The sequence below is a fragment of the Scylla paramamosain genome, chromosome 6, assembly GCF_035594125.1.
Source record: "Scylla paramamosain isolate STU-SP2022 chromosome 6, ASM3559412v1, whole genome shotgun sequence".
Taxonomy (NCBI): Eukaryota; Metazoa; Arthropoda; class Malacostraca; order Decapoda; family Portunidae; genus Scylla; species Scylla paramamosain.
Genome location: NC_087156.1, coordinates 14,329,497 through 14,349,496, shown reverse-complemented (window position 1 = coordinate 14,349,496; position 20,000 = coordinate 14,329,497). Strand labels below are relative to the sequence as shown.

Below are 20,000 nucleotides of genomic sequence, written 5' to 3'. Positions count from 1 at the left end.
TATGTATGTACGTATCTTTTATCTCTCTCTCTCTCTCTCTCTCTCTCTCTCTCTCTCTCTCTCTCTCATCTCTCACTCTCTCTCTCTACCTACCTACCTACCTACTTATCTATTTATCCATCTATCCATCCATCCATCCACCCATCGATCTACCTACCTACCTATCCACCCTTCCCACCCTGCATCACACCAACTCAAGCGCCAGGAGAAAAAAACGTCTGCTCGCTGCCTCCGTACCCTCGTTGGTCTTCACTGTATGTAGGGAGGAGGGCGTGAGCTGGCAAGCATCAGCAGTACATACAACAGGACACAATGATTGCGTATTCCCCCCATGGCTGGGTAGTTCCAAGAATAACGTCAGATGGAGGGGTTGATTCATATGGAGGGACGGGCACTCAGCTGGGAAATGTGTGTGCATGCTTGGGTAGAGATGAGAGGCTAGATTTAAATATGAATATGAGGATTTGTATGACCATGATAGAGGCTTGGTGGGTTTTGCAGTAGCAGTGTCCTTTTTTTTTTTTTTTTTTTGTGTGTGTGTGTGTGTTATGGATGTGGGTTCCTTATGCTAGCTTGAGTGGAAATGATAGACTAAATTTAGATATAGATTGTATGCGTGACGGAGGTTTGCTAAGTTTGGGAATAACAACTTTTTTTTTTCCCCGAATGAATGCTTTACCTTTTTATCCTCACTCAAATACTCTAGCTTAGGTTTAGACTTCAATTTCAAAGAGATCGGAAGGATTACTGATCGAGTCATCCAAAGCTTTGTGTCTGCGGCTTTATTTTGTCCGGTAAAGTCCTCTAGAGTTACACAGATGAAGCAACGAGCGCCGCACAGTCGGAGTTAATGCGCAGATGAGAGAAGGTAAAGGATAAAACTCAATACTCAGAATACTTTGAGAGAAAATGTTAATTAGTTAGGTAGAAATGTGAAGGTAAAACAGCGATTATGTAACATGAGCGATTATGTAACATGAGTACCAGGAGAGAGAGAGAGAGAGAGAGAGAGAGAGAGAGAGAGAGAGAGAGAGAGAGAGAGAGAGAGAGAGAGAGAGAGAGAGAGAGAGAGAGAGAGAGAGAGAGTATAGGAAATTAACTCAATACATCTCAATGCCTTTCAATGAGTAACGAAGAAAGAAAAAAATGGATTTGGTGCCACAACAGAAAATGAATGTCTTGTCCCAGATTCACCTTCCTCTCCCCTTCACCACACACACACACACACACACACACACAGACGTAAACCTCTCCCTGGTTGGTGTTTAGGTAAGCATCGGCCCCCCCTCTCTCTCTCTCTCTCTCTCTCTCTCTCTCTCTCTCTCTCTCTCTCTCTCTCTCTCTCTCTCTCCCTGTCCTACACCACCACTACTAGACTATCAATACAGTCTTGCCCAATGGATGTAAAGCCTCGCACTGCATCCCTCATCACCACGAATGACAATACAGACTTGCAAGACCAGGCGCCACACACACACACACACACACACACACACACACACAAAGGATATTTTTTTCAGATCGATTCATAAATAGTGATGCTAGCTGGTCAGTCTTATATACTGGCCTCGTGCAGCTTCCCTTATGTTCTTCTGTTCTTTGTTCGTACGCAATAACAAGTATTCCTTCACTGCTTAGACTGAAACACCGCCCTGCAGAGACACAAACACACAAACACGCATTCCTTTAGTATATGGCAAAGATGCACTAAAACACCGCCCTGCTGGAACACAAACACACAAAGCAAACAAGTGTTCCTTCAGGATACCACATACACTGAAATACTGCCTTGCTCAAACACAAACAACACAAGCACGCATTCCTTAATCAGTGTATTACTTAATTACACTGAAATTCTAGACATTCTCACACACTTCCCGAGTTTGTTGACGTATTATATCAAAGTTAGTGGCCTCTGTCATTTTTCTTCTTATTATAGTGTTTTCTTATTCCTGAGCTCCACCCGTTATCATCCTCCTCTCTCCGTGTCTCTAATCTGATCACACGTCCGGCATCTTGGCCTTGAGACAGAATCGAAATCCGTGCCCAGCCTGACGAGACAACACATCAACAATTCCCTAGGTCTTCAGTCTTTCAATTCCACCCCATTGGCACTCAGGACCATATTCTCACACGTTTCTCTTACATTAACAGGCTCTAGTCTAGTGAGGCTGCCAGGGTGTCAAGGTTGTTTTTGTGGTGCTAATAGAAATTTATCAGGGATTCTCCGTGATCGCAGGGAAAATACCCGTGAGAAGCCTTTTTTTAAGTAAGAGAACTGGTCAAGGGTAAACAAAAAGGCCCATTGAAGGTGTCAGTCCCCCAAAATACAAATTATGAGAAGCGCCTTGAAACCTTCTTCTCGAAAGTGTTCAATCCATGGGTAGGGGGGAAGACAGACACAAGCAGAGAGTTCCAGAGTTTACCAATAAATGGGATGAAGGATTGTGAACACTGGTTAACTCTTGCATTAGGCAGGTGGACAGAATAGGGGTGAGAGAAAGTAGAAAGCCTGGAAAATTATGTGGCCTTTGAGAATTGTTATGGAAGCACAGAGAGTCTCAGAATAGGTGCCTCAGTCTGACTCCTTTGTATATGTGCCACCTGCAAGGGTAACTTCATGGGGGACGCAGTGGATAATGCCGGCCGCCAAACCTACTGCGCGTAACTCATCTGCCTATGTTTGCCTGCTGCCTGTGAGTGGAATATGTGAGGTGTGGAGCGTTGACGTCAGCAGTGAACCGCCCATACCATACCCCACCATTGTCCCTCCCGCCACCCTTCTCTCTCTCTCTCTCTCTCTCTCTCTCTCTCTCTCTCTCTGAAGAATGAAGACGACAGACCCAAGAGACTACAGACTACTGGTTAAGTACAACCAGCACCTGAAGAAGGCCTGGTTCAGGAGACACGTGTACTCACCATGAGGAGGACACTTCTATTGAGAGCCAAGCACGTGAGGAGGTTGCCGGGAATAATCATGCAACAGCTCCCAACAACCTGCTAAGTATTCAACACCAAGTCAAGTACATACAGGGAGGTGCAGCTCATACGGACCACTAAGCAGGGTGATGGTGTTAGAAGATTTTCACCCTTCTCCTCTAACAGACCATCTTGATTCTCTCTTGCTATCTTCTGTTATTTCTACGGTCATTGCTCTTCTGAATTCAGTAACAGCATGTTTCCTACCTCCCGCGACCTTGCTGCACGAGACTCTACTTGCTCTTTTCTCTATTCTGTTCATCTCATTAGTGCGAGAGTTGACTAGTGTCTTCACACTTGCGTGTCTCTCTTCCTGTTCGTGTTCCTCCTTCCGACGCATTGAATGGTTTCAAAAGAGGAGCATCAAGATTCCTCAAAAATTAAAGCGACCCTTTAGATTTTTCAATAGATTTTTTTTCTTTTTATTTATTTATTTATTTTCGGGTGAGGGGTGGAGTGCTGCGCGAGATTTTTCACTGTTGCTGTTGTGATGCCCTTGGCCGCGATCTCTAACACGAGAAAACAAAAAATCCATTGTCATGTCACTTACACATGACAACGAATTAATCAATAAGACCACGTAGTCATCATTTCAATTCTGTACGAAGCTAAACTATGTCTATATAAATAAAGTTTCTCGCGCGTCACCGCTGCCACACTGTTCAGTGGTGGATGTCACTGATGGTCCTGAACAACTTTTGCTTAAACCAAAAAAATTATTTACCAGCATCTTAGCTGGTCTCATGTGGTGAAGCAAGTAATGTAACAGTAAATGCTAGAATACAACTTCCGCCTCGCTTTCCCTCAGACAAGTACCAGGAGAGAGGAACACCACTAAGGTCACCGCCACCTTGGCTTCACATTCCACTGTATCCTGTTCCCTCACACGTTGTTGACTTGCACCAGTGCGTGGCTCAGGAAACACATTCATTATACACCTGGAGTCTGCTTTACATGTATAATGTTGTGCAAAGTCCTGCCCAGCACTGGCCGGGGAGTTGTGGATGGACACGACCATATGCTCACACACACACATACCTACTCACCTACTTGCCCATATATCCCCACCCACCCACCCACACCCTCACCTACACACACACACACACACACACACACACACACACACGTTTGGCTCACAACCAAGAAGGCCCGGGTTCGAATCCAGGGCGCGGCGAGGCAAATGGGGGAGCCTCTTAATGTGTATCCCGAGGGGTTGTGAACTCGCTGTCCCGGTGTGTGGTGTGTAAGTGGTCTCAATCCTACCCAAAGATCGGTCACTATGAGCTCTGAGCTCTTTCCGTAGGGTAACGGGTGGCTGGGTGACCAGCAGACGACCGTAGGTGAATCACACACACACACGCACACACACACACACACACACACACACACACACACACACACACACACACGTACCTCTCTACGTCGGTGAGTCCCTTTTCCTCCTGCCTGTAGTGTGACACCCTCCGAACGGCCGAGTGTTCTTCCTCCCCCTGCTCTTCCTCCTCCTCCCGCCCCGCCGAGGCCTCCAGGGAGTCCGCCTCCTGGCGCTCCTCCAGCTCTTGCCTGATCTTGAGGTAGTGCTCGTGGCCGTATGTGTTGTGGCGCCGCAGCGGCTCGTGACGAGGGCGCGCCGAGCTGCGCGTGGACTGTGACCGGTGATGGTGGTGGCCGCGGCCGGAACTCCCGTGGTGGTGGTGGTGGTGGTGGTGGTCCGCGGAGTCGTGGTGGTGACGCCCGTGCAGGTGGTGGGGGTGGTTACAGTCGCATTCGCTGAGCTGACGGTGCAGTTTTTCCTGCACGTTGCGGCGACTGTTGCGGTAGAGGTGGTGCTGCACCATGTAGTGGCGGTGGTGGTCCTCCCGCACGCTGGAGGCCCCTGGGGAGGCCGCGCGTACTGGCCGCCGCTGCGGTGCCTGCCGTGCTCCTCGCTGCCGCGGGTTGACCTGCAGGACTTGATGGAGGGCGTGCGGGACAGGCCCAGGAAGGGACTGCTGAAGATCTTCCGCAACAGACTTGGACTGACACCGTCGCTGCCAGTCTGCAGGTGCGCCACTTGGCGCTGCGTCCGGTCACTACTGGCGGGAGTGAGGGAAGTGTCCCTGTTCGCAGACTCCGCCAGGGAATCCGAGGGGCCGGTGTCGGGGCGGCCGCGTGAAGTGCTTCGCTTCCTGAGAGTGGGCTGTGCCACCGCTTCGTCCAGCTCGGTTCCGAAACTCTGCGAGCGGACCATTTCCTCGCGGGGCACCGCCAGGCACTCGGGGTTGGAGCTCCGCCGCGCCGGGGTGGGTGTGGCTGGGGTCTTGGTGAGCGTTGGAGCACTCGCTGGCTCGGGCGCGTGAGAGGTCGTGCGTTTGGTGTCTGACGCAGCGGCGAAATCTTCCGTCTGGCCTCCATCCTCCTCGTCCGGCACGAAGCCCAGGTTGTCGCAGCCTCTGGCCGCGGACGCCTCCTCTGTCTCGTCCTGCACGTAGAAGAAAACATTCTTGCCGCCGCTGCTCCTAAACTCGTTCACCTCTCCCTCCTGCTGCTGGAGGCTCGGAGCCGGCGACGGGGCCCTGACTGAGGCGAGGCTGCACCAAGTGTCTCGTGAGGCACCAAACGCCTCCTCTATGTTGAGAGTGACGCAAGGCTTCTTCCTCATCCTGCGTGCTGGGGAAGCCTCGGCCTCCCCTCCTGGCTCTCCTGCCGGGCCGGAAATCTTCCGCTCCATGCGGTAGGTGGAGGCGTAGGAAGGCGGCGGCCCGGACAGCGAGCGTCGCTGCGAGGGTCGTTTGTTGGTTACCAGGAGGGAGTCGTAGGACGGGGGAAGATCTGCCTCAGGGGCGGGACTGGGGCTGGGGCTGGGCCGCGGCGGCGCTGTGGCTGTGGCAGGTGAGGGCGGCGTGCTGGGCTCCACCACAACCTGCGGGGCGGCACTCGAGGCGCCCACGTAGTCCATAACATTGGATTCTCCGTCGCGTGACTCCCATTCGCGGGGAGCAGGGCTTTCTTGCCGCCCACTCCGCTCAAAGGGGCTGTTTACTTCTTCCGCAGTCGAGGAGTCCGCCATGGCAGCGGCTGGCACCGGTTACTGCTTTACGCGAGGGGCGCCAGGTCGCTATGCGGCAACAGAGCAGGCAGGGCGCGTGGTAGGCGAGGCCACGTGCCAGCGCGCAGGCTGTGGGAGCACAGTGGACGGTGTGCGGCGTCAGGATGAAGGTGATGGGGGTGCGGGGAGGAGGTGAGAGGGCGACGAAGGAGGATGCCTGGGAGGTGTGGCGAGAGCGGTGTACAGGCGTTGTCACGTGTAGACGGCTTAATGCTTCACTCACTTACTCACCTGCAAAATACAAAAATACGTTAAAATACCTACATATATTAGTAATGGTGGAGATAGTAGTAGTAGTAGTAGTAGTAGTAGTAGTAGTAGTAGTAGTAGTAGTAGTAGTAGTAGTAGCAGCAGCAGCAGCAGCAGCAGCAGCAGCAGCAGCAGCAGCAGCAGCAGCAGCAGTAATAGTTCACGAGCAAGACAGAGGGGCGTGATTCTGAAGATTTACCCTGTAGTGTTTGTAGAGAACAATCAATATAGAGCAGAGTAATTTCATCGTGTCGAGTTATAGGGAGGGCTACAGCCTCACGCCACACACCACACGCCAAACATCTCAGCCCGGCGTGATGACTGGCAACTGTCCACTGTCCACCATGGAAGACACTAACAACAACCCTCCCTCCCAGCATGCATACACTCGTTAATAACACTGAATTTTCCTTCCTACTTTCATCACAAGTTCTTCTTTTTCTCTTCCCACTAAGTTAATCCGTGTTGTGAGATGGTGGCGGTGGGATGGGGGGAGCAGAGAGGGACAGATGAGAGAAGGGTCTGAAAGGAAGATAAACAAGAGAGAGAGAGAGAGAGAGAGAGAGAGAGAGAGAGAGAGAGAGAGAGAGAGAGAGAGAGAGAGAGAGAGAGAGAGAGAGAAGAGAGACAGGTGAGGGGAAGAGAGAAACAGGTGTGAGAGAGAGAGAGAGAGAGAGAGAGAGAGAGAGAGAGAGAGAGAGAGGTGTGGGAAGGAAGACAGACAGGTGTGAGGGGAATGAGGGATGAGGAAGGATGAGGTGTGAGGGTGTGGACAGGTGTGAGGGGTGAGAGGTGAGGGGATGATGAGGCCAGTGTAGGGGGTCAGCTGTCTCCCTCCCCCTCCCTCCCCCACTCCCTCTCACAGAATGAGACAAGTACCATTTCCTCTTCAACCTACATTAATGACCCTCCCCCCTTCCCCTCCCCTTCCTCCATACCTCCCTCCTTCCCTTTCCTCCTCCTCCTCCTCCTCCCTTACCTCATACTACACCCCCTTATCTCCCTCATCTATCTCTCCCCCTTTTCCTCATATCTCCATTTCCGCCACTCGTTCTCTCTCTCTCTCTCTCTCTCTCTCTCTCTCTCTCTCTCTCTCTCTCTGAAGTTCCAAAGTGAAGTAGGATCTGAATAATTTTTCGAGAGAGAGAGAGAGAGAGAGAGAGAGAGAGAGAGAGAGAGAGAGAGAGAGAGAGAGAGAGAGAGAGAGAGAGAGAGAGAGAGAGAATAAATAAATCCGTGATCGACTGCCTGACTGACTAAATGATCCCACTCACCACTGCTTTACTGACTGACAACATGACCCACCCTACCTCTGACTGACTGACTTAGTGGACTGAGCTAGCAACTCATTGATTGAGTGTTGATTGATTGTCTGAGTACAACTGGCGTGGATGGTTCGAGGCGTCACTCAGCTCGCAGGCGCGCAGAGTACCGCAAGCCACAACACGGCCACGACTCCCACGCTTCACCTCTGAGGCTCCTCATTGTGTTGCAGGGCACTGCTTTGTGTGTGCTGTCCCACCTCCCTCGTCCATTTAGAGTTTTAGACTGAGTTTTTACCCGTACGATGTGAACATAAAGAGGAGGAGGAAGAGGAGGAGGAGGAGGAGGAGGAGGAGGAGGAGGAGGAGGTCGTCGTGGTGGTGGTGGTGATGGTGGTGGTGGTGGGGAGAGAGAAAGAAATAATGATAATAAATAGGTGTTTTGTTATTCTTTGTAATCCTTTGCAACACCAGCAGAAACCACAGTTAGTTAATTAGTAGGTGAGTGAGTGAGTGAGTGAGTGAGTGAGTTAGGTCGTTACTTTGTCAGCTCGTTCATCAGTTAGTTAGTTGGTTAGTTAGTTTCTTAGTCAGTCAGTTATTTTGTTAGTGCATATAAAAATGCAATATGTGATTTACTTTACACCAATAACCATCACACACACACACACACAAGCCACCACCACCACTACCACCGCCACCAGCTGAGCGCCGCGTGACGTAACCCGTAACATGCAGGACGTGGAGGAGGAGGAGGCAGCGGTGATGGTGGTGGTGGTTGAGTCGCTCCAAGGACGACGCCTCTCCATGGCCCCTTCCTGCCTCTGGTCGCACCCACTTTTATATTTATGTCTTTCATTATTTGCAGTGGCAGAAGGAACGCCTCTCCCTCCTTGCCTGTTAAGTGAGTGGTGCACGTGCGAAGTGTGTGACAGCGGCTTCCCTTGAACTGGGGCAGGGCGGGACTTGCTACTTCGAACAGTCTGTACTAATGCATGGCAGTCATGTGTTTTCATGGCTGCGATAGTATAATCAGGTTTACGTGTCAACAAGGAGATATAACTCCTATAAGATTACAATTTATCATCTGTGTGACAGCAGCTTCCCTTGAACTGGGGCAGGGCGGGACTCGCTACTTTGAACAGGCTGTAATGGAAGGCATTGAAGTGTTTTCATGACCGTGATAGTTCAATATTGTTTATTACGTATCAACAGCTGGAAATAACGAATAAAAAAAAAAAGATAATTTATCACAATTGACAATCATTGTGACAGACAGTGTAGTGGAAGGCAGTGGAATTCCCAGGAGTGTTTTCATGATTGTAGTGATAGATTAGTAAGGTTTACGTGTCAACAATAGGAAATAACGCCCATAAGAACACAACTGATCATCTTCGTGACAGGCAAGGAAGGGTGGGACTCGCCAACTTCTAGCTGTAGTGGAAGTCATCGAAATTTTGAGGGAGTTTTTTTTTTCATGACTGTAATAGTTTAGTAAGGTTTACGTGTCAACAAGGGGAAATAACGCCCATAAGAACATAAATGATTATCTTCGTGACGAGCAGGGAAGGCTGTGACTCGACTTCTTCAAACAAGCTGTAGTGGGACGCAGTGCATTGAGTTTTCAGGCGTGTCTTCGTGACTGGCAGCTTAATAAAGTGTATGTGTGAATAAAGGGGAATAACGCCCATAAGAATACGATTTCTCATGTGTGACAGCGGCTTCCCTTCAATTGGGTCACTAGGTGAGGGTATAACTGGACCACTTCTAAAAGGCTGCTGTGGAAGTCACCGGAGTTTTCAGGAGTGTTTTTCATGGTCGCAGTAGTAGTTTAATCAAGTTTATGTGTCGACAAAGGAAAATGATGGTCATAAGAATACAATGAATCATGAGTGCGGTCTTTCAAGATAATCATATACCTATAAGATAATGATGAATTTAGATAACAATGAATAAAAACAAACCCTTGAGTGCTTACTAGGCAAACTAAGGTTCGTATTCTTAAACACTCTGTTCTCTCATCAGGTTTATTTTCAAAGGCCACAAGAACGATTCGTCGGGTCGTCACGGGTGGGTTTTTTTTCTTTTCCCCATTTTTAATATAAAGAAACTCTTGGAAAATCAGATATCATCAACCATTCCCTGATGAAGCCAATCGAGGTGAGGCGCCGAAACCCTCATCAACACGATGCTAAATAGTAACTCAAGTGGAAAGGAGGTAATTACTGTATAAAGGAAGAGATGGAAGGTGTAATCTATACGGCTATTACTATTTGTGAGAGGAGGATGTAATTGCTTGTTGTTATGGTAATGTGTTGTTACGTATAGAGGAGGAGGAGGAAGAGAGAGAGGGAGAGAGAGAGAGAAAAAAAAAAAAAAAAAAACAACACAAAGGAAGCACAATTAGCACCAAATATTTTGGTCCTTACAAGGCTGTTTGTGATAAGCTACACTAATTAGTAATCTTTAGCAAGAAATGCAAGACCCGTAAAGACGAAGACGAGGAGGAGTAGGAAGAGGAGGAAGAGAATACAAAAGAATGGAAAAAAGCAAACAACAAGAATTATGCCTATTAGAGCTAACGAGGCTGTTCGCATAAACTACAGGATCTACGTAAGCAAATAAAGTGCTATTGTTCCCGGAAAAAAAAAAAAAATTATACGTTTGAGGACAATTATAAATAACTAGGACGAGGACCAATCAGAATCCTTCCTTGTTTCCGGTACTTTTGTCAGTAATTGGCGGGGTGTTTGTTATTATTGTTGTTGTTGTTGTTATTATTTTTTTTAAGAGAACATTGTGACAAGTTGGAGGTAGAGGGTAAAGGGAACGCGGGATGATGAATGAGGAATGAAGTACTCAATCATCACCACTTCCCTCCATTACCATTATTACTGGTGGAAGCACTAAGTCTTATGTAAACCATAGAATACTACTGTATTGCGTCACCATCACGAATGTAATGCCCGCCAATAGTTTAACAAGGATTCAGCACTTTCACGAGGGGAAGAAAGAACCTGACTGATCATCATCTCTGTGGCATTTGAAATTGACTTGAAGGAAAGATCGAAATGCTTTAGAATACGAGTGTGCATTTCTAACGTTTCGATTATTGCCTTTTTCATATTGCTTCCGCCCCGTCTCGTGTTTCCTCTCACCACCACACTCCTCTAACTCCTCTTACTGTAGCGTCATTAGGAGCAGCAAAGTTACGAACAGCAAAGGTCAGAGGTCTTCCCCATCAGGACTAGTGCTGTACTTGCTCCATATTACTTCATTCGTGCATTCACTTGCCCTAATTCTGTAATGTGCCGTGTTTGCAGCCTCGTGAGTAACTGCCTCGGGCAAAGTAGTGTAAGGGACACGTGCCCGGCTGTTACATAATGTAATTCTCATCCTGAACTCAGTGTACTTGTTTGAAGGAGGAAAGAATGACATTCAGTATCATAAGAGAAGCACGCCCCTTTCACTCTGGCAGACGAAACTGTATTTCTTGGCAATTAACACTGGTTATTTTATTGTTACATATACGGTATCATCATCGCAATGGCTACATTAATCACTCAGGACGATCTACATACCAGTTGTTAGGTAAATAGCATTATGTAACAAAATTTCACTTTTGTCTTGTCCTTGGCCCCAAACCATAATTTTTCTGTTATTTCTATTTAAACAAAACAGCAAAAAAAGTTAGTTTGATCCTAAACCTTTCCTTTTGTGGTTAGAACAATGAATTTACATTTTTGCCTTATTTCATTATAGTGTGGGTTACTTCTATTTTTCATGTCAGGTAAAGATCTTTGCAAAATCTCAATTGCTTATCTAATTGCTTTTGAAATGTTGCAGATAAGTTAGAACAATGAAAGAAAGAATATAAAGTGTTCTAAAGATTTTTAATTTTAATAAGATCATTCTAGAACTGACCAGATCTAGCAAGAAATTTCTCATATATATATATATATATATATATATATATATATATATATATATATATATATATATATATATATATATATATATATATATATATATATAGAAGAATTTGCTTACATTTCAGAAATCTCAAATCTTCCAGAATGTTCTACCAGACACTTTTAGAAGTTTCTAGAACATGTTAGGACATTCTGTTCAATATAAACATTTCCATAATATTCTAGAATTTTCTGGAATACAGTAGAAATATGTAGAAGTATCAAGAATTTTCTAGAATCTACAAAAATTTTCTAGAATAATTCAGAGTAATCTAAAGTAGGTTCAAGAATATTCTAGAAAGATTGAGAACATTCTGGAACACATTCTAGAAAGAGTAAGAATATTCTAGAGTACTGCTTGACAGTATAAAAGTAGAACTTGCAGACCACCGATCAGTTCTGCTTTGGCTGCCTGAGAAGACACATCACAAGAGGTGAAATGGCATCAAAAGGCTGCAATCATTCTCCAGATGCATTCTACTACATATGTGGTCAGTTCATCAAGACAAAAGCAAAGAGGTTCTCTGTGACAGCATCTGGAAAAATGGTGAAATTTAGCTATTTGGGACAAAAATCATCCTAAAAGCCAAGTTTGACAGCAATAATGGACATTTTCTATTATTTTGCAATGAAAAGAGTTGGAAAATAACACTTGCTTGTCAAAGACAAAAATCGTGTTACAAAGTGATGTACCTTGGTACATCACTTTGTATCACTTTCGTTCTCCACAGTGAAACAGGCGAGTGATTAAGTAAAGTGAACCACCACTTATTCCCCCACACGTTAACCTATCATGAGGACTGAACTACACAGGCCTTACACAGACTAGCCTATGAACGAGCATCCACCGAAGCACCGGGCAGTGAACTTGAGGCTTAACTTAAAACACACCACCACGCCTCTCCACCAAGATTTGTAATCAACTCTAGGGATCTGTCCTAATGAAATATATACCTGACGCTACGCTCTCGTAAGGTAACAAAGCTGGCGTTTATCACTCTCGACACGGTAAGAGATTAGGACCAGGACTTTGAAAAGTTTTTTTCTCACATCAGGACTAGTTTAAAAGACCGCAAAGATTACTGATCAAGTTGTCAGAGGTGATTTTTCCTGATGATGGCGCAGAATCCTTGTTAAACTATCACTAAAACCATGAAAACACCCTTGGAAACAGAACTTCCACTAGAGACTGTTAAAACATGTCTTACCTCGACGAAGCTTTTCAAAATATGGAAAAGTATAACCTTTCTCCAGTGATAATGCAGGCTCCTTGTTAAACTATCACACTGCAATCACGAAAACATCCCCTGGAAATAGTAACTTTCACTAGAGATTCATGAGAGATGTTTTACCTCGACGAAACCTGTGAAAATATTATTATAATTTCCTTTTTACACTGCCACTAGAATCACGAAACCACCCTTGGAAACAGTAACTTCCACGAGAGACTGTTAAAAGTAGTCTTATCTTGACGAAACATTTGTAAATAACGACCCTTTTAGCTTCACGTGCACAGTTCTTCTGGTTCGAGTCAGACCACGTGCTACTGCAGTGATGTGTGTCAAGATGTGTAATATTTCAGCACTCACACTCACGAGCTCTGCGCCACGCCAAGCCAGCCAGTGATCCCAGCACCGAGCGAGTCACCAGCCTGCTGCATCCCCGACCCCTGTGTGTGTGTGTGTGTGTCCGGGTGATGATGGTGGTAGTAGAGGGCAGTGGGTGAGGTGTCCTGAAGTGCCTCCTATGTTCTATTCTAATGTCCCTTCCCCTCCTCCTCCTCCTGTTCCTCCTACTCCTACCTGCCTCTCCTCTCCTCCCCACCCCCACCAAACACACACACACACACACACACGCACACACACACACACACACACGCACACCTGCCTCTACCATCATCCCACAGCATAATCAACCTCATCCTGCCTAAACATACACACACACACACACACACACACAGCGGTGCACATACATACATACAGTTCTTTTACTTTCCGCTCTTGTCATTCACACTCTAACGAAAAATATCATGTACTAATGTGGAATAAGGATAGTCTAGGATTGACGTGAGTGTGTGTACGCAAACAGTGTCCGTGCAACCGTCTTGGGAACACAGGAAGATTAATGTGACTTCAGACCAGCCTCCCTTACCCACCTTTTAGATTTATTTATTTTTATTTCATGGGAGATGCTGCCAAACATGATATGGTAAATCTTTGGTGTGTGTGTGTGTGTGTGTGTGTGTGTGTGTGTGTATGGATTTCTCTCTTGAATCAAGTACCCCTTTAAAATAATAATAATTTTGATGATGATCATGATGAAAAGGAGGAACATAATAATAATAATAATTAATAATAATAATAATAATAAACAAGGTGCAATAAGAGGCAGGGCACAAGCTTAGCAAACACGTTGTAGTCCCACTTAAGTTACGGCCGACTAAAAGAATCACTGTGGCTTTGGTGATCATTTACTCCCTCATTAATAACGTGTCGGGAAAAGCCAAGCTGCCGAGACGGTCTGACACGAGCTTACCCAAACGAAGGGCGCCTCTCGTAGCGAATTAATCATGCCTTCAGATCAATGTGTAGTGTTTCCATGATGTAGAAAGGCTGGGCGTCGCATTCCATCCCTTACTCCGCCAACTGTACACATAAACAACTCAGGTGCAAAAGAATATTACGAGTTTCTGTATCTGTGTTCCCGAATTTACAGTTTAGCAGAGGACGAAGTAGTGATCCGTTTCGCTATACGTCTATCTATATACCACAGGCCGGCAGTCGCACGAGGATGGCCCAAGCAAAACACCACACACCATTATACACACATCATTCACGCTCGTAGCCTCGTCGGCCCCTATGATGCAAAGGGATAGTTTCGTGGAGCACCCTACCACATCCAGCTTAGGCTATACGTACAGTTATAGATACTTCAGAACATAAGAACATGAAGGAAGCTGCAAGAACCCATCAGACCTACACGAGGCAGTCCCTGTATAAAATATGCCTATCTGTTTCCACGTATCATCCCCATCCATACATCTAAAATACCAGTGTGAGATTCCCTTCTCTGCTCACTGACAGCGGCAGGAATAGTTTCGTGATCTGTTTGTGTTGACCAAATTGTATTTTAGCGGGACTGAGTCAAGCTCGATGTTGTGTTCTGTCTTCTAATACTGCTTCATTATATATTTTTTTTTCTTTTCTAGAACATATTCGGTTTCTTTTGGTATCATATGCTCTTTGAAAGGCTGATTTTTTTGCGCGCGTGTGTGTGACCGTGTGTTTTACTTAAATTCTGGCGCGTGGACGTTTAGAACTTTAGATAAATATTACGTTGCTTTCTTGAGTGTGCGCGAATGAACAAGGAAATGTTTTCTCTAATAACCGTAAGATCCGTTTTCTGTGGTTCGTCCATCCTCAATGCAACTGCAATATAGCTCTGGATCGCGTCTATCTGCCTTTCTTCAATCAGTGAAAGAAACATATTTGCATTAATGTTCTTTATCATTCAATTTATCATTCTCAGACCACAGAATAAAGCTTGCCTGTCTGTGGCAAAATACGGACGAAGGGAGGGAAGGAAGTAATTTAAAGTCTTTCCCTCAAGCGTGCAAGGTTGCATTATAAGAAACTAATTAAAATAATAACATGGAATGTCGTATTACAAGAAACTAATGAGAAAGATATACACTAAGTAATCTAACATGGATTCTTTGAACCAACCAGTGTTTGCCGTCACATGACGTCCTCTATTAAAGTAAGGAAAGGAATTGCTTGGGTGTTTGGCTACTTTCCTGTTAACTTTTATTCTAAAGGTTGAAAACTTGCGTGAATAAAAAAAAAGGTACTACAGCTTAAGAAACTAATGAGAGTATATATATATATATATATATATATATATATATATATATATATATATATATATATATATATATATATATATATATATATATATATATATATATATAATTTTTTATATAACATTCTTTCGCTTCAGAGTGAGCAGCAAACACACATGCACACAAACATCATAGTAATATTCGTAACAAGGTCAGGGTTTTTGAAGTGAACTCGACCGTCACTGCTTCCCTTATGTAGCGATCGTGTTTACAAGAGAGAGAGAGAGAGAGAGAGAGAGAGAGAGAGAGAGAGAGAGAGAGAGAGATCAAGCAAGGTGTGAAGCGAAGCAAGCTCTCCTATCCATCCCCGTCCTTGAAACACCTGCTAAGTGACGAGCTCTATTACTAAGATACAAGTCGAGTCAGCTAATATAATCATAACCATCAACAGTAACAGTACTGATGGTGGTAACAAAAAGAATCCCTGGCAACTCAACCCTCGCAACATGACACTTCACGACACCAGTTACTGATTTCCTGAGGGAGGGGGAGTCAGAAGTAATCTCTTCTTTCGCTTTCCTGAATGAGATTGGAATGATATATTGAATTTATGAAAACAGGAGGAATTAAACTGTAGAATTCGATGAAACTACAGATGAGAGAAAAATTGGTCAGAAAAATTAAGGATGCGAGGAACTTTTATTTTCCTCCCTACCACCAGCGGAGATGCCGGGAGGGTGGCTGGGAAGATCTTTTTTCCCTCTCCAGTCTCCATTCTGTAGGCTCGTTCATTCAGTAAAGGCAGCGCTGAAAGGGCGCTGAAAGGACGAGAGTCGATGTGCGTGTGTATGTTTGTGTGTGTGAGAGAGAGAGAGAGAGAGAGAGAGAGAGAGAGAGAGAGAGAGAGAGAGAGAGAGAGAGAGAGAGAGAGAGAGAGAGAGAGAGAACAGAGGGTTATTCACTGAGGCCAGCAAGAACATGAGGGTCACACGCATTCCTCCCCCACCATCCCCGATCCCACAGCGACCACCAAGGATCGACCCCTACTTCCCTCTCTCTCTCTCTCTCTCTCCCTTGCTCCCGCCAGCCCTCTCTCCCGCCCTTTACTCAAGCACATCATATAGTATTAAGTGGAAGGATTAATTAATAATAATGGGTGTTGATAAATGGTTCGTAGTAGTAGTAGTAGTAGTAGCAGTAGTAGTAGTAGTAGCAGCAGCAGCAGCAGTAGCAGTAGCAGTAGCAGTAGCAGCAGCAGCAGCAGCAGCAGCAGCAGCAGTAGCAGCAGTAGTGTAATATCGCAGGCACATGAATAAAATAAATGGATTGATAAATAAAAAGAGAAGAATACACTATAATAACAACCAAAAGAGTCTTAGAGTTAATAATACCATTACATCCTTCACCCGAACCTTTGTACAAGAAGTTTTCTCTCTTGTAGTTGAGTCGACGAATCACTGGTTACCTCCGCTGGTCCACTCTCCACTCCTTCCACCACTTCCAGCACAACCACGTCCACTCCGCCCTCCACTTTAGACACATGATCATATCCCACTGGCCCGGAGCGTCCGCCAGACAGCTCCTCTATATCTGAGTCTATACCTCGATCCAAGTCTAAATAGAATGAGTCTCGCGAGTCACTCGATCCTGTCCGTAGCTTTAGGCTTAAGTTAGAACTGTTACTGTCGGTATCCAGAGTGCTAGCCATCCTGCCTCACTGTTACCGGGCTCAATGACACCTCCATGTGCCCGGCTCGGGTTCAAACGTCTCGCGTGGGGATGTAAACAACACAAGATGCTGCCGCCCTTGGTCCCGTGCTGCCATCTGCCGCCAAGGGTCGGTGGTCATTCTCTCTCTCTCTCTCTCTCTCCTCTCTCTCTCTCTCTCTGACCAAGGAAGACACAGCAATATATCTTCTTTACGGCTGATATTGTACATTACCAGTTAGGTTTCCCTACTTTCACTTTCTGTAAGTTCCACTTCACTCTCGGGAATGTAAACGAAGGGATATTGGTAAAAAAAAAAAAAAAAAAAAAAAAAACTACATACAGATTTGCTTGCTGAAGAGTATGTGAGAAAATAAAATGAAATATTTCCACGTACACAAAATTGTTTTCTATTAAAGAATTAATTTTCTGGATAAAAACGAAAAGTTCGGTGACCATGTCATAATAATGTCACTCAGGAATCACACAAACACACACACACACACACACACACACACACATTGACACATCATTAACTTTAATAAAAGCCAAAATAATCACAATATCATTAAAAAAAATAAATAAATAAAAGCCGTCACAGATGGAATGGCAAGCAGCAATTCTCTGATTTATATTACAAGGTTTGACATATGCAGGAACTAGTATGTATATATATATATATATATATATATATATATATATATATATATATATATATATATATATATATATATATATATATATATATATATATATATATATATATAGTGTGTGTGTGTGTGTGTGTGTGTGTGTGTGTGTGTGTGTGTTGAGCCGTGACAATCACCATCCCCAGGGTCATGTTGTCGCCTGAGGGGGAACCCAGCACACAACTCACTCATTCACTGGCGGAAGGAGGGAAGAAGAAAGCCGTCTCTCCCTAATCCCGGCTGTCGCTCGCACGCAATCAAGATGTTCATTAATGGTGGTTATGGCTTTTCATGTTCTGACAACCTTGCCATCGTCCTTTTCCCGGATAGAATATTACAGTAAGTACTGATTAGTAGTAGTATGATACCTAAATCCAGTAAAGAAAAGATTACTTAAGACGCATTTTGAAAACAGAATTCTGGCTAGTTTGATCAAACTGTATGTACTCGTATCTGCTTTACTGATACAAAGCCAGCAAGAAAAAAAAAAAGAAAGAAAGAAAGAAAGAAAGAAAAATGGCAGGTTGTGACGCACCCCAGCACGGCTCAAAGCCTACGCTGAATCATGACATCCCGCCCTCCTGACTGCCTGCTTGCTTGACTGACTGACTGACAGACTGCATAGAAGTAATATGTAAGACGAAAACATGAATACCGTGATGACAAAAAGAGTTTCACCACGAAGAATACATATGTCATCATTTCTGTGAACAATACGAGTGTAGGAACCTTTGATGGCGTTTGTTTGCAATAGATAAGTATAAGTGGTGCTTGGCGAGGTTTGACAGCGACTGGCAAATGTTAACTTACTGTGGATTTAGCATAGCCAATGTCTGGAACGAGCTATCTTGTATTTTGCACACACAAGAAAAATGGATCCTTTCATATACTTCCTTTACGCTACTTGGTATACAAAAGAAAAAAAAAAACTTTAATCTTTTATCAATTATTCTGGGTCTATTCTTTATGGACTGTCATCACCAGTGGGCCCTTTTTTTTCTTTTCTACTTTTTAAAGCTCTTAGTTAGAGTCCCACTCACATAAAAGAAGGAAAGAAAAAAAAGAATTGTGCAGCTGGCCGCGTGAAAAGCGTGGTTATTGGGATGCCCAGGCCTTGTTGCGTCATGGAAGTGCTATGATGAAAGCAGGATGAATGCACCATGAGAGATGACTTCGCCTGGGCTACCGCCACTTGTCATGGTAGTATGTTTCTTTTCTTTTCTTTCTTTTTTTTTCGTTTCGTTACCGGTCAAACAAGTAATCACCAAAGTCCAGGTGATTTTTGATAGGCCTTAACTCTCATAGCAATATAGTGATGCATGTTTGCAGCATCGCTTATAGGAGGCGTGTGGCACAGATGTGACGTTTGAGAGACCCATCAAGTACATGCAGTGGCGGAGAGTGATGAGAGGGAATCCAGAGTGAATGAGAGGCGTTATGGAGACAAATAGCCCTTTGACTTCATCCTTTTTAACGCTGATCTATGTGTCTATGTGTGCGCCTAGCATCTGTACTCACCCATAGGAGGCGCTACAATACAACACACAGGAATGGAAGGGACCAGTGTAACGCAACAGGTGTATGTATGATAGTTCACAGGTGGCCTGGAGTTGGTGCATGTGTGTTCTGTTGACATGAGAAGCTCGTGTGACTGCAGTATTCCCCACTCCCATTATATACGGAATAACTCTGAAACCAGCCTTGCATATATCAGCAGGTGTCTCACAATTCATATATGTGCCTGCTTTCATTTTTTTTTTTCCCCTTTCTTTAACCACTATTGTATGAAGCGTGGTTCCTATTTTCTGTCAAGGCTAAAGACAGACCAGCGTAGCATAGCCTACTCAAATGGAATGTGATGGTGAGAGGAAAACATGGGATGACGCAGAAGTACTGTTTTCAAATGAGCGTTTCGACTGTTGCCTTCTACTCGGCCTGCCATACAATGGAACTTCTTAGCTTTACGGGGTTTGCGAGTTTCCATTTCTTAACGTTATGGCTCGTTTGTTATGTTGCTTAGGGTGACTTGCCAGCAGTATTAGCTTCACCTTGACTCCTGCGGCCACGGACAACGGGGGGAACTTTGACGGATGTGTTAGACGCTGCCATCACCTTAGGTAGTAGTAGTAGTAGTAGTAGTAGTAGTAGTAGTAGTAGTAGTAGTAGTAGTAGTAGTTGTTGTTGTTGTTGTTGTTGTTGTTCGTGGTGGTGGTG

General features: G+C 45.0%; 1 protein-coding gene across 5 annotated transcripts in view; it reads right to left on the bottom strand.

Annotated features, from left to right (window-relative positions):
- LOC135101318 (proton channel OtopLc-like) overlaps positions 1-17,113 on the bottom strand; it is a 70,996-nt gene extending 53,883 nt beyond the window's left edge. For 4 of the 5 annotated variants that reach the window (XM_064005131.1, XM_064005132.1, XM_064005133.1 and 1 more), the window contains exon 1: positions 4,393-4,949. In XM_064005131.1, the coding sequence (XP_063861201.1) occupies positions 4,393-4,817 (425 nt within the window). In that variant the 5' untranslated portion in view covers positions 4,818-4,949. Of the gene's footprint in view, positions 1-4,392; positions 4,950-16,802 lie in introns of those variants that run through there. The other variant, XM_064005134.1, reaches the window with a different exon arrangement.
- Between the last annotated feature and the right edge of the window lie 2,887 nt (positions 17,114-20,000).